The sequence below is a fragment of the Telmatherina bonti genome (genome assembly GCF_933228915.1).
Source record: "Telmatherina bonti genome assembly, chromosome: 2".
Taxonomy (NCBI): domain Eukaryota; kingdom Metazoa; phylum Chordata; class Actinopteri; order Atheriniformes; family Telmatherinidae; genus Telmatherina; species Telmatherina bonti.
In genome coordinates, this window is record NC_136620.1 from 8,209,848 (window position 1) to 8,224,040 (window position 14,193).

At 39.5% G+C, this 14,193-nt stretch overlaps 1 protein-coding gene across 1 annotated transcript in view; it reads left to right on the plus strand.

The window, feature by feature from the left end:
* Positions 1-2,651, plus strand: part of cbln1 (cerebellin 1 precursor) — a gene marked incomplete at both ends in the record, with an annotated part of 47,819 nt that extends 45,168 nt beyond the window's left edge. Inside the window, one exon of the mRNA XM_079255317.1 lies at positions 2,454-2,651. Coding sequence (XP_079111443.1) covers positions 2,454-2,651 — 198 coding nt within the window. The remainder of the gene's footprint in view (positions 1-2,453) is intronic.
* Between the last annotated feature and the right edge of the window lie 11,542 nt (positions 2,652-14,193).

Here is a 14,193-nt window from a genome sequence, read left to right on the forward strand (position 1 = left end):
CATGGGAACTAAAAACAAAGTCAGTTTTACAGTCGCAGACGGTCTGAGCTGCTTTATTCTTCATCCCAGTCTGAAGCCTCTTTGTGAAGCTTTCTGTCATTTAGTTTTCACAAATAGGTTTCCAGGATCCTTGAAAGACTTTCCAAACCTCTTGGACTTTTCTACCTTTTGCTTCGTTCTCTGTCCGGTTGATCCTACGCTGCATCGAGACATACTGCAACTACTTTCTGCACACGCACACAACAAGCAAACGTCGTTGCAGTGTGGGTTGAGGACACGCCCATAACTCCATGCTACCCTCGGCTCTGTTTGACTGCAGGAGCTGACTGAGATACCTTCCTCAGCTCTACCTGTAGAGTTTCATGGGTTTTTGTCCTGCCGAGACATCCTACCTTCATTATTGTATTCAAATTCAGATTCCTTTGGTACGCCCATGACGTTATTTCCTAACATTTATCGGGTATTTTAGTTCGGCTTGTTACAGACGTCATGCGGAGTTCGAACTTTATTCTTGTTTACATGGCCTCAAAAACAAGAAAAATGTTTTCACTACTCACATCATACGTAACAGGCTTTAGTTTAAAGTAGGGACGCACCGATTAGCTTTTTGGGAGCTCCGATGCGACACAGATATCGGAAATTTGAATATCTGCCGATACCAGATCTGTTAATGTGAACATTATTGTGACTATGGTTATTATTGCTGTTATAACTGTGTAAGATTTCATTAGGTTGTAATAAATGACCCATCCTTTCTGAAGTTACCTCACCAATACAAATATAATAACATTACAGATCTAACAACTTCTACAAGTTTAGTTTGATTTGAAACATTTTACCTAAATACAACTATAAATGTGTGGTTTTGAAACAAAGATCTTGCTTTTAGTGGAACAAAAAATGTCTCATTTTAACATTCAAGGCTTTTATTTCTTTTAAAACACGTCCGAAGCATGTCGTCACACACATCTGTACTGGCTTGACTGGTGTGGTATCGGGTATCGGTTGTGGTATCGGTACACTTTTATAAATACCAAGAACGAGTACACACGCTTGGTATTGATATCGGTATCGGTGCATCCCTAGTTTAAAGATAATTCATTCAAAACTATGCAGAGCTATGATCTCTAAAATAAGCAGTTTTGATTGCATTAAACTGAATTTCATGAGCACTCGTGGTTTTCTGATTTCTTCCGATTTCATAACATGAATGACCGTAAAACTCCGGCTTTCTGAACCGTTTGGAGCGATAAAGGGACATCCATTGTTTCCCTGCAACATCCTGAGGCCAAGAAAACACAACAGGAAACTTTTCCCCCATCATGGCTATTTTGAACATAATCTTTGGTTTGTTTTGCAAATAAAAACAAAATATAGAGATATAGAATAGAGAAGGTGACAGAGCCAAACATAAGGCTATATTCGGAATCAAATCAAATAGAAAAAATCTGCTTTTTTTTTTTTTTTTTTTTTGCTTCACAATTTTAAAATAGATTTTTTTGTGAAAACTATTTTTGTCAAATAAAAAGAATCTATCAAAAAATTTTGTTCATTTTTGTTTTTATTGATCTTTTTAGTTGTCTTATTGGACACTATAGCAGCAGAATGATGGTCTGGCTACGATGTTGTTTTTTTCCTAATTGTAATTTAGAAAAATGACGTGCAAAATAAGTTTTGGACTTTTTCTTTCATTTTTGTTGTTACTCTACAAAAATCAGCAATATTGAATAATTGTGAGAAACCATGTAAATCAAACTGGCACACCCAAAAAATCGTAATCAGATTGAATCGGAATATAAGCATATCATCAGCCTAATATTCATTAGACTTTTACTGGCTGGAGAGATCACAGAGAAGAGACAGGATACAAAACAGATGCAGATTTAACTGTTGTTAGGAGGCCTTAGTGAGAAAATGCAGCATTGCTTTAAGGATTGTACCTCGAGGATCTCCAGCAGGTGAACAGATCGTATCTTAAGACCATGCTGAGATAGTCTTTCATTCCTTATTCTTCCTCTTTTGTCTTCCGCTTTTCCAGTTTCCGCACATCATGCAGAGGTTTGCTGATCTTTCAGACAACAGCTCTTTGGGAATCACTTTGTTGCTGCTAAAATATTGTTTTCTGTATGTAAGACTGCCTTAAGTTTGGAATATTTTGTATTAATTGCTAGATATAATTGAAAAACATATTTATTTTCTAAGTTTTCCTCTTAAGTGCCGAGCTTTTTGTATGCCTGAACATTTAATCTGCGTCAGTTTAGTGGATTAACAAACAAAAAAGACTGGACAGAAAATGGGTAAAACAAGCAGAACCAGTGAAAACAAAAAAAGGCCTTCAGAGAGTAAGACACGAGGACCGGATCAGAACATTTACAGATGTGTTTATTCTCCTGCTGTTTCTAGCAGGAATTCTGGTATAGTGCTCATAAAAACTCCTGTCTGTTCTCTTCCAGGTGAGCCTGATGCACAACGGCTGGCCGGTGATTTCGGCATTCGCTGGCGACCAGGATGTGACACGTGAGGCTGCCAGCAACGGCGTTCTGATCCAGATGGAGAAGGGGGACCGGGCCTACCTCAAACTGGAGAGAGGAAACCTCATGGGAGGATGGAAATACTCCACCTTCTCCGGCTTCCTGGTGTTCCCAATGTAGACCGGAGGAGGGGAGGAGGAGGAGCAGGGGGCGGCTGGTGGAAGATGAAAAGTATGATGATGAAAGGCAGAAACGGGAAGGTGAAGAGAAAAAGGACACAAACAAGATGGTGGAAAAGGAAACAATGGAGAAGAAAGACAACTGGGATGTGACAGACTTCTGCAGAGGGAGGAGGGAGAAGGAAGGATGGGAGATGATGCAGAGATATGAGATTATAGGAGGGTAAAATAAGGGAGCCGGTACGTTAGAGAGTATGGCCAGCTTCTTCACTTCCCTCCTCCCTTTTCATCCATCCTTTTCCTCCCTCTGTTTATCTCTGTGGCTTGACTGCAGCTTCGGACAGCCAAAACTTTTTTATTCTTTGCTGAAAGACGCAACAGATCATTTCTATGTTCCAGAGTGTTCTGAAGCCCAAGTGTAACCATCCCTCCCTCCCTCTTCACTCCTTCATCCACTCATTCACCCATCAATCACGTCAACATCAGCTTTGAAGAATGTTTCTTGAAGAACTGCTCCCCACTTCTCCCATTTGCTGTGGCCATATTCGTAGTCTTTTTTTCTCACTGCACTGATTCTGGATCAGCTTCGACCCTTAAGCCAAACTAGAGTTTTTTATAGGGAAAATAGTGAACTCAGATCTGAAAATCAGGGGCTGAAGACACATTTGCCTTCCCCGTATTTCATGTTGACCATTACAGTCATTGGCTTTTTATGTTGTGTTCCTGAAACGCACAACTCTTTTCTCCTGTTGTTTCTAACCAGACCATGCATATAGCCCTGCACATTGCAAGTCTGAACTTTTCCTTTATTTCTAGGTGCTTATGGCATGATTTTACAGTCCGCTCTGCCTAAAGAAAGAAGTGACGGTTGCTTAAGAAAATGCAAAACCTTTCCCAGTGAAGTATTTAAGAATCTGAATCTTTAAAATGTCCAAATTCCTCTATTTTCTACCAAATGTCAGGATTTGTGTCTCTCAGTTATGCTTCAATTACAAACAATGAAACAACATAGTGACTAGTAGGGGTGCCATCTTTGGAACATTACAATTCAATTACGGTTCAGGGAGCTCTTATTTGATGATTAAACAATAATTCGGATTTTCATTCCAGCTTTTTTTCTCCATTGAAGTTTTTTTTCTCACTCCATCGCTGCCTTTATACCACTTAATACTCTTTTAAGTATCCACCAATTCAAATAACCAATCAAATTTATCTCCACTCTTATTTTGAAACATAAATAAATCCTTCACACATCCAACATATTTTTTATAACGTCAATTTTTTCCTTGAATCTTTAGGAAAAATGTGTTAGCAATAGTCTGGAACAAGTTCCTCCAACTGGGCTGGAACGGAACTGCTATCACATGTTTGTAGTTTTACTACTAGATTTTATTTTGGCTTTAAATAACTTGTATAGAATAAGTCTTGTCCAAGTCTTGTCTGTTGCCAAACGCTAGCCTCCAAACCTGCTGAGTAACTCTCACGCACTATAACAGTAGCTACAAGGCTAGCTGCTAGCTTCCTGCTATCTCTAGCTGCGTTTCCATAACATTTTTTCGCAAAATAAAAGCGATTTTTGTAAGTTTCGACAAACAATAATTACGAATTGCAGGTGTTTCCAATGAAAAGTGTTTAGTGCATAAGCCTCAGTTCTCGTTATATCTCATCCGGTTGACGAGATTTTCTGAGAATTGCAGCCAATGCAAGGTAGCCACGTAAGCGTTATTTTGGGGTTTTCTACTTGCTGCTGAGAACTTTCTACGACTTTGCACTATCCATCATTTTCATTTCTAACACTCTGAAATTCTGTTGTTTGTTCCATACTGCGCCATCTTTACCAAAAATAAACTGGTCACATGATGCCCACATCACATCCGGGGACACATAAATGCAAAAAAAACACACTTTCCACCTTTGCAACTTACGTCTATTTAAAAATGTCTGAAAAACCACCTCACGAGAGAATAAAAAACTTTTTATCAATATTTGACAGGTTTTTTTTCTAAATGGTGTTTCCTTTTTTTTTTTTTTTTTTTTTTTTTTTTTGCGATATTTAGTTTTTGCGCTATTCTAGGTGTAATGGAAACGCAGCTTCTGTTTGCTATTTGCTGCCCGGATTCTCTAGGAGTGTTAAGCATGGTCATGTGAAAAACGTCCATGGTGGTTGTCAGTCCTGAGGACCAGGACTGAGAAACACTACAAGAGGGGGCTGGACTTTGCTTGACTTTTAGTTTCCTGGTTTTAAAACAAGTTTTAAAACAAGTTAAAATCCAAAAAATCTTTTGGGTTTTAACTTGATTACAATCCAAAAGATATTTTATCATCCTGAAGACGTTGGTCATAAAGACCTTTTTACGACTTTGAGTTTGAGAATCAGATTCTCACTTTGATGGAACAGCTCCTCTGGGCTGACTAGAAAACATCACCTACATAAACTCCGATACATTTCCAAGTTTAAGAATGGCTCAAGTGTTTTTTTTTTTTGTTTTGTTGTGCACACCCTGAATGCAAGATGCCTGCAAAATGATATTTTTGACGGGATAGGACCAGATACAGGTCTGAAAAGAATTCTAACGGTACGCCATGCTTTGTTGGATGTTAGGAGACGAGCTTAATCTAAGAATTTACTGAAAAATATAACAGATTTTAATAGGTAAGGGTGTTGATTATTTATTAGAATCATATGCAGTGGACTATGTACCTCATGATTGGAAAGACTTAAATCTTGAAACTTATGAAAAATGTATTGTTTTAACTTGGAGATATATTTAGCATTTGGTTATCAGGATAGAAGTTGCACAAAGAGAATTTTTGAGACAGAACTTATAGTTTGAGAGTAGAAACGCAATTCTAAAGTTAAAATCAAGGGTTTTTACATGCAAAATACTCCCTACTAGTACTAGAAAACAGGAACACAATATTGAGACTAACACACATGTGATGCCAAATTTCTCCATTAGTTAAAGTAAATGCACCAAAAATCTAAATACAAGTTGAACATAAATAAAATTGCAGTAAAAATTTGTCAGAATCATCTTTTAAAAAAGATGTTTCGTTCTTTAATTAAACATTTAATTAATAATTAAATGCATATATAAAGTTAGAAATAGATTAGCCAAGCAAACAGCTTGTTTAAACCTGATGTGGATGAACAGTTTTAAATTGTTTACCTTCAACATGAATGGTTAGTTTCATTTTATGCTAATCATACAGCTGTGTTGCAACCATGCTAACAGGAAAGGAACTGAGTCAATCTAGCGATGAATAACTGCAATAGCTGTGTGTCCATTTATCCCAGCTGTCCCTAGTGAGGGTTTCTAACCACCAGGTGAGAATGATGTGAAAGCCCAGTCTTGTCAACATGACTCTTCAGTCCACAAAGCAAAAATCAGATATCTGAGCTGGTGTGTAGCTACTTGCATGTTTCAGCTTCACTCTTCACACTCTTGTTGTAATTATTTGCCAACTTATATAAACATCCCAGTGTTTGGATTCCAGGGATGACACATCTTTACAGTGGTGAAGTGGTCCCCCAGGAAATGGGTACATTCTTAATTTTTGCTGTTAAAAAAAAAAAAGAGTGGCAGCGGGCGTCTGGCTGCTAGACATGTAAACATCTTTATTATGTCTATGTTTAGGCTAAAAGGAATGCAGCTGCTGGCTAACTGCACCATTGTGGATTTGGTATCATGAGCTGAGCTGCTGGTAGACGTACATTCATGGGAATGTTTGTAGATGTAAAAGCAGCATCACAGATGCTTTAGAAGTGGGTATACTCTGTATACCCTGGACTGCACCACTGCATCTCTATGATTAAGGCATAACTGTTAGCTAGCTATTTTTCAGATACGTAGCTAGCGTGCTAGCTTACCCAAGGCCAATATGTGGTAGTGCACACATTCATTTACTATTGCTCACCTTAAATACCCTCCTCAATCATTGCAGAATCCTGATTTTAGGCCTGCAAACAAAAATCCTGCACAAAAAATGAGCAAAAATCTGTTTAATCAGTCCAACTTCACAATTTAGTACAATATGGTTTTGACTTTCTTAAGCAGCGACTGTCTGGAACATGTTATACCTAATAATTAAACTTTTGCTGAACTTTATTGATTACATTTGAATTTGAGATAAACAAAAAACTACTAAATGTAAAGAAAATAGTATAAATGTTTGGAAGTGTCATATGCAGACCCTTTTTGTAACTGTTGAGAGCAACTGCTTGATGAACCCAATCTCTATCGATGTGCTTCACATAGCCGTAATTAGCTGTGGAATTGTTTTTGCCGTCTCTTGCAGACATCCACTCATGAAATGAATCTTTAATTTCTCCAACTATTCATCTCACCCCATCTCCCCTCGTTTTTCAGCTATCCATACTTCTCCAGGATCCTTTTCTCTTTCTTTTTGCTTTTGCATACTTCTGTTAATGTCACATCTTCGTACTCCTTTCCTAACAGTCCTCTTTCTGTCCCACCAATGGTCATGTCTGTATTTTATCTGCTGCTGTACTTCTTTGCCTCCCAGCACGGATCCTTCCCTGCATTTATTAATGTTGGACTGTGGACACTGGACTCTACTATATATATATATATATATATATATATATATATATATATATATATATATATATATATATATATATATGTCAAAATCTAAGCCACTGTTTCTATTCTGGTATTATAATGAAAATAATGGTAATATTAGTACTGAAAATGGAACCTGATCGATGACTATAATATCTGTATTTCCGTACTTCAGTGTTATATACAAGGAAAAATATTCTAAAAGAAACCTGCTAGTGATTGTGTGGAAATATGAGGCTGCCATTCTGTTTTTCTGATTAAAAACATGCTTCTTGTTTTTGTTTTGAGTCAAACCAAGTTGTGGCTAAACAGCTGACACTTCTACTTGTGTATAAATGATAGCTTAAAAAGACTTTTATTATTATTATTACTATGACTGTAAAAGACATGAGGATATTTAGACCATATTATTTGAATAATCAAACAAATCAATTTATCTACTGTTTTTATTTATTTGTTTATTTATTTGCTCTGAAGAAATCAATAAAATTAAATGGTACTTTTATTTTTCTTAAACTTATAAAAGTCTTTCCTGGTACTTTCATGTCTTTCTTTCTTTCTTTTTTAAAGCTGGCTTAACTTCTGAAAACAACCAGAAACACACACAGCCTCAGGTGTGTATGGGTGGGCGGTGTGTACCCATAAATCCAGTCAATTTACTTCCTTTCTTCTGCAGTTCTTCTGTCCTCTTTTCTCTTTCCCCTGGCCCCTCTTAACTTTCCGTCTCGCTCTTTCTTTTCCATTTATTTACTCTTTGTTTTATTCGGATGCTCACACACCCCCTCGCTTCGTCTTCCTCTCCGTCTCTCTTTGCTTCTCCACTCTGTTGGTTTTTAAGGTTTTGTGGATCGTTTCTCTCCAGACTTTAATGAGCTCCGGGGGGAAAATTAGTGCTGGAATAACAAGCAAACACAAACATTATCTCCCCTCCTTCCTCCAGCTCGTCATACTTTTCTTCTTTTCGTTTTTGTCTGCTTTCACGTTTCGTCTTGTCTTGTTTTGCTGCTTTCTCTCTCTGACAAATCTTTTCTCCAGCCCTGTTCTGTTTCCAGGTCTACAACTTGCTGTTGTGTCATTTCTGTTTAACCCATTCACCTGGCTACAACACCTTCCAAACGTCGCTTATCCACCAGAGTTATTCTGGTTTATTCTGGTTAACGTTTACACGACTAATCACGTTGGGAAAAGTGGAATCCCGTTGTTGCAGTGGAAGCTTTTAAAATTCTCTGAAGTTATTGTTTCTTTTACTTTTTGGCAAAACGGTAAAAGTAAAATTAGGTTTTTGCAGTGATATTAAAAATTCATGACTGGTTATGTGTTTGCCCTTTTTTAAATTCGACATTTCTTGTAACCAGAATGACTTGGTTAAAGCAGAGCATGACTTTATTTAGTGTTCAGTCTGGGATTTACGCCGTTATTCACCGGATCAGACAGGACAGGATCAGAAAGGCTGATTTCCACCGTGTGAGCAGCGTCCTGACTGCTCTGTGGTTTCATTCAGATATCTCATTTCACTCTGGGAACATGTCAGACGTGGAGCACGCGAGTGCAAAGTTCTAAACTGCATCTGTGAGATCACAAAATCACTCTTTGTTTTAATAGCTAATCGCTTAATAACTGACTGGGTAACAGAGATGTCTGATATCATCAGTCTGTTTTGGTTTATTTTGGAATTTGAAATCAACAATTGGACTAAATTGGTATATCAGATTTTTGTTTTTAAAAAAAAAAAAGCTAATACTGAACATACTTAGGTAGTAGCATTAAAAATGATACATTTTTATATTAATAAGTGTGTAAAACCCACCTTTTTATTCCTAAAACTAATAATATCTGGGTCCGTACCTCCTCTCTGCTGGTTGATCTTGTAAAGAAAGATCGGTGGTGTCATTTAAATCTTGTGATTCCCCATTTCAATGATAAACATCTTAAAAAACACAGAGACCCCCTGAGTGTTGACTTCTAACCTTGTGTCACCAGTAACTATATAATGCTTCAGAGATTGCAAACCTATGCAACAGCCTTTGTTTTAAAATTAAACGGGTGCTTTACATCGTTCTACTGTCTGATTTTCTGTTTAGCTCAATCTGACCTGCTGAACTTGCTTCGGAAGCATGCTCCATCAAAAATTGACTCGACATGTATGATTAGTAGAGAGCCTGAAGGAGGTGCTTGTGGGACACGTCTAAAACCATGCTGCACCTGGTCTGAGATAAACCATTGACTAAACCGGTTGTGATTGGCTCTGGAATGCAATGCACCCTGTGAAAACTGGCCTTCATTTCTGGATGGAGATTTTCTTGTTACATTAGGCTTTTTTTTAATCATCATCCACTAAATTTGTACTGAGATGCTGTAAATTTTGCCTTCCTTTCTTTTTTGAGAGACTCATTATTTAAAGATGCACATTTTCGCTGGTTTTGTTTCCCTCTGAACCTCTGACTACCTGGCTGTGCTCTGAGCAGGTCTTTGAATGCACCACATACTCAAAATCTCCTTATATGCAGATGATTGGTTGCTGTTCATTACAAATCCAGTCGGCTCATTCTCTGAAATCTTCTTGAATGAGTTTGGCGTATGCTTTGGTTTTGGTTTTATCCTACAACAGGGGTATACTGTTTTAGAGATCTACTATCCTACAACTCGGAATGCAACCGTTCTCTAAGCAGGGCTCGGCAGATCTGAATGATACATGACTGAGGAAATTCAGCCATTTGATTCATTTGATTCATTTGATACCGCTGTTAAAGCTTGAGTTGGTGTAGAATCACCATGAACTAACCTGCATGTTTCAGACTGTTAGATGAAGTCGGGGTACATGGAGAAACTCAAATTGGACATGTAGCCTCTGGGAAAGAAGACCACTCCTGATTCTGTGCAGCAGTCTCATCTTTAGCACTATTAAGCAACGGCAATCACCTTGTTGCTGCTAAAATCCTCTTTCCTGTCTGTCAAAGTCTCTGTCGCTTTGAAATGGGAACAAATGATGCATCTTTGTGACGGTCTGCTAGTCACAAAGACCCTAACGATCCAGATTATTGGTTCTTCTTTAAGTATTATTGAAACGTTGTGACGTCAAAACTCTGCATTTCTGACTCATTTGATGGCAAAGTAACATTTACTACAAACGTTTTCTTTGAGAAACACTATTTAACTTTTTTATCTCTGTACGTCTTGTTCCAGCTGAGTTTGAGATTATGAGTGTTAGCAACCAGATGTCATTTAACTGGCTGTTTTCAGGGCTCAACATGGCTGATTGAGCAAAGACAGACGTTATCAGCGGAAGAAAGAAAAGGAAAGAAAGGGACAGAGATAAAACAGTCAGCATAGCTGTCATGGTCTTAGGGGTTTTACTTCTGTTATGGTTTTAGTTTGTAGTCTTATCATTTGGAGTTCTGTCTTGTTTTATTTTATAGTTTTTCCCCATCGTGTATTCCGTTTCGCTTCCTGTTCATCAGATCACCGGATTTAATTGTCTAATTTACCTGATCTGCTTCCTGTTGATTCACCTATGTGTAAATATACCCCTCTGTTTCCTTTCTTCACGGTCAGACCATCATCGTTTCCATGGCGTTGTCTGTGTTTCTGTTTTAGTTTTTCCAAGCCGAGTTTGCTTCAGTTATTTTTTATGAAACCTTTCATCGTTGCCCCGGCCTCCTCTTGTCTCTTCCGCTTGCATTTAGGTTCATATCCTCCACAAAATGAGACAAATGGACTGACTTTCACTGGCTTGACAGGTCTCAGAGAAGAGACAGAATAAAGGTGGGAGAGGTAAAGTAATTCTGTGATGTGTATATGTGGGTCACATTTGAGTGACTTAACAAACAAAAGAACAATTCTCTGACAAACTTTGAAAGACCTTCAGAAAGTCTGCAGAACATTTGATGTAGGCGGCTTCAAAAGTTTACAGCAAAGTCAGGTTGTTGAAGTTACGCTTAAAGAAATGAAAAGGGTGCATCAACACTTTTGCACAGTACTGTGTGTGTCGGTGTGCTCGACAGAATGTGTGTGTTTTAGCAGAGTGACGGCGTTTGTGTGTGTTTTCATTTCCCTCCGAGCGGTGGCTCTGTCCAGAGGCCTTGTCCTCCTGCGGTAATTTGATTGTGTCTGAGCGACGGAGACATAATCGTCTGCAGCAGGTCATCGCATGCCAAACAGAGTAAGTGTTAGTGTGTCTCTCCTCTCCTCTCCTCTCCTGTCCTGTCCTGTCCTCTCCTCTCCTGTCCTCTCCTCTCCTCTCCTCTACTCTACTCTACTCTACTCTACTCTACTCTACTCTACTCTCCTCTCCTCTACTCTCCTCTCCTCTCCTCTACTCTACTCTACTCTCCTCTCCTCTACTCTCCTCTCCTCTCCTCTCCTCTCCTCTCCTGTCCTGTCCTCTCCTCTCCTCTCCTGTCCTGTCCTCTCCTCTCCTCTCCTCTCCTCTCCTCTCCTCTCCTCTCCTGTCCTCTCCTCTCCTCTCCTCTCCTCTCCTCTACTCTACTCTACTCTCCTCTCCTCTACTCTCCTCTCCTCTCCTCTCCTCTCCTGTCCTGTCCTCTCCTCTCCTCTCCTCTCCTGTCCTCTCCTCTCCTCTCCTCTCCTCTCCTCTCCTCTCCTCTCCTCTCCTGTCCTCTCCTCTCCTCTCCTCTCCTCTCCTCTCCTCTCCTCTACTCTACTCTACTCTCCTCTCCTCTCCTCTCCTCTCCTCTCCTGTCCTCTCCTCTCCTCTCCTCTCCTGTCCTCTCCTCTCCTCTCCTCTCCTGTCCTCTCCTCTCCTCTCCTCTCCTCTCCTCTCCTCTCCTGTCCTCTCCTCTCCTCTCCTCTCCTCTCCTGTCCTCTCCTCTCCTCTCCTCTCCTCTCCTCTCCTCTCCTCTCCTCTCCTCTCCTCTCCTGTCTCCTCTCCTCTCCTCTCCTCTACTCTCCTCTCCTCTCCTCTCCTCTCCTCTCCTCTCAATGTCAGGAGAAAGCTGACAGTTGGACCTGATGCAGCATTATATTTTCAGCTCGATGGAAATGTGCACACACTTATTTACACTTTCCAAGCGCACACACTCGCACATCCTGCTGCCACTCACATTTCTGCCCTCATGCCCTCCCTTTGGAGCCAGATGGGCATCCAGGCTCGGTGTTGGAAAACAAAGATGAGCCGAGCCAGACTGACAAGTGAACAGAACACGTCAGCATTTTAACTTCTTTCTTTTTCTTTTTTTTTTATTTGCTTTGGGTCCCAAGCTTGGTAACCTTTGACCTGTATCCATACTCATCCATTCCTAAGGTCACACACAGACAAAGCAGCTCAGTGTCCCTGTCACTCCAACAGAATACAAACACAAAGACAAATCATGGTGGAAATGTATTCAAATGACTGTAAATAAAAAAAAGAAGTTAATTAGCCCAATAGATAAGAGCTTCCCATTGGATAATTACTGCATGAATGATGATGCTTCAGCTGAAAGCAGCTGAAGCAGTGTCTCATTTCCTAAACAGCTATGTAGGAAGATCCTGTGCTTGAGGAAAATGTATTGATCTGTTTCATAAGAAGCAAACAGGCCTGCAGAGAAAACATCCAAGGATGTTCCTGAAACTCTTAAAATTGGGTTGAAAACTCTCAAACCATCATCTTCTAGACAGAAGTGTGGTGGAAATAAAGTCTTGAATAAATATGATCAGTTATCTTGTCGAGTTCCCCTGTGATGTGACAGCATGAGATCCTACAGTACAGACGGTGATTGCACATGCTAGGACGCAGCAACGCTAGCATGAAGCATAGCAGCAATGCTAGCGTGTAGCATAGCAGCAATGCTAGCATGTAGCATAGCAACATGATGGGAGAAAGTCAGCTGAAAGACTCCACCAGCATCAGCATCCAAACCAAACACAGTTCAAACAACAAACATGAGAACATCAGTGTCCACTTTACAGTTTCTCATCATGTCTCCACACAAACAAGACGTCATATGAAAGCAGAGACTCTGCTGCTCACAGAGACGTCTGTCTCGTCTCTGTGGGACAGAAACTCTGGAAGACTGAAACATTCATCACGTCTTACTGAAGCTGGTTTCTGGTGAAAAGTTTCATTCCAGCTCTAAAAACTCTGCCGATGATGAACTCATATGATTCTGTGTTTGTTGGAAAGGGATATGAAGGTCCTGCTGGTTTCCATGGAGATGAAAATCCTGCTGGTTTCTATGGAAATGAAGGGGGTTTTATAGTGAATCATTCTCTATGTTGGTCTTTCTGGACCCTCATGGTGTTTCTGAGGTAAACATGGGGTCTATCATCATCATCATCCTCATCATTGTCATCATTGGCTGACGGCTTCCTGAGATATTTACCTGCTAACACCTCTATTGAACACCTGGAAACCTGCTCAGCTCCACTCTTTAACTTCACAGGTAAAACAGTTCCTCATCAGACATTACTTTACTCTTTCCTTGTAGTACTTTCTCATTCCTAGGAGGAAAAATGTTCCTTCCCTTCGCATGTTGCAAACAAACATTATAAGCGTAAAGAAACATTCATTATCCAGGAGCCTCTGTGGCCACTTATGTGTCCCCATCAAGGCCAAAACCAATCCTACACCACACTGTGTCGCCTCTAAAAATGATAGAAATACTTGATGATAGTAATACTTATTATTAGCATATGTGACAAAAATTTGAATTTGGACTAAATTTTCAGTGGCATTACTGCCATTATTCTAATCTGACACAGTTCAGTTTAAAAACACAAACGCTTCTTCTTCGCTGGTGTTTATTTGTTCTTCTGAAGCTTTTTGGATTCATCTTGCAGGTTTACTTTGTCCCCATCTCACATCTTTGGTTATTTTTAAATCCTATTAAATCACTGTTCCTTGCATTTTCTTCTATATCTCCAGGTCAGCTGTGGGAGGAATTTTTGCTCCACCAAAAATAATTCATTTCAGAGGTGTGCAGTGTTCTGCTAAAACTCTGCACTGCCGACCAGATTTCT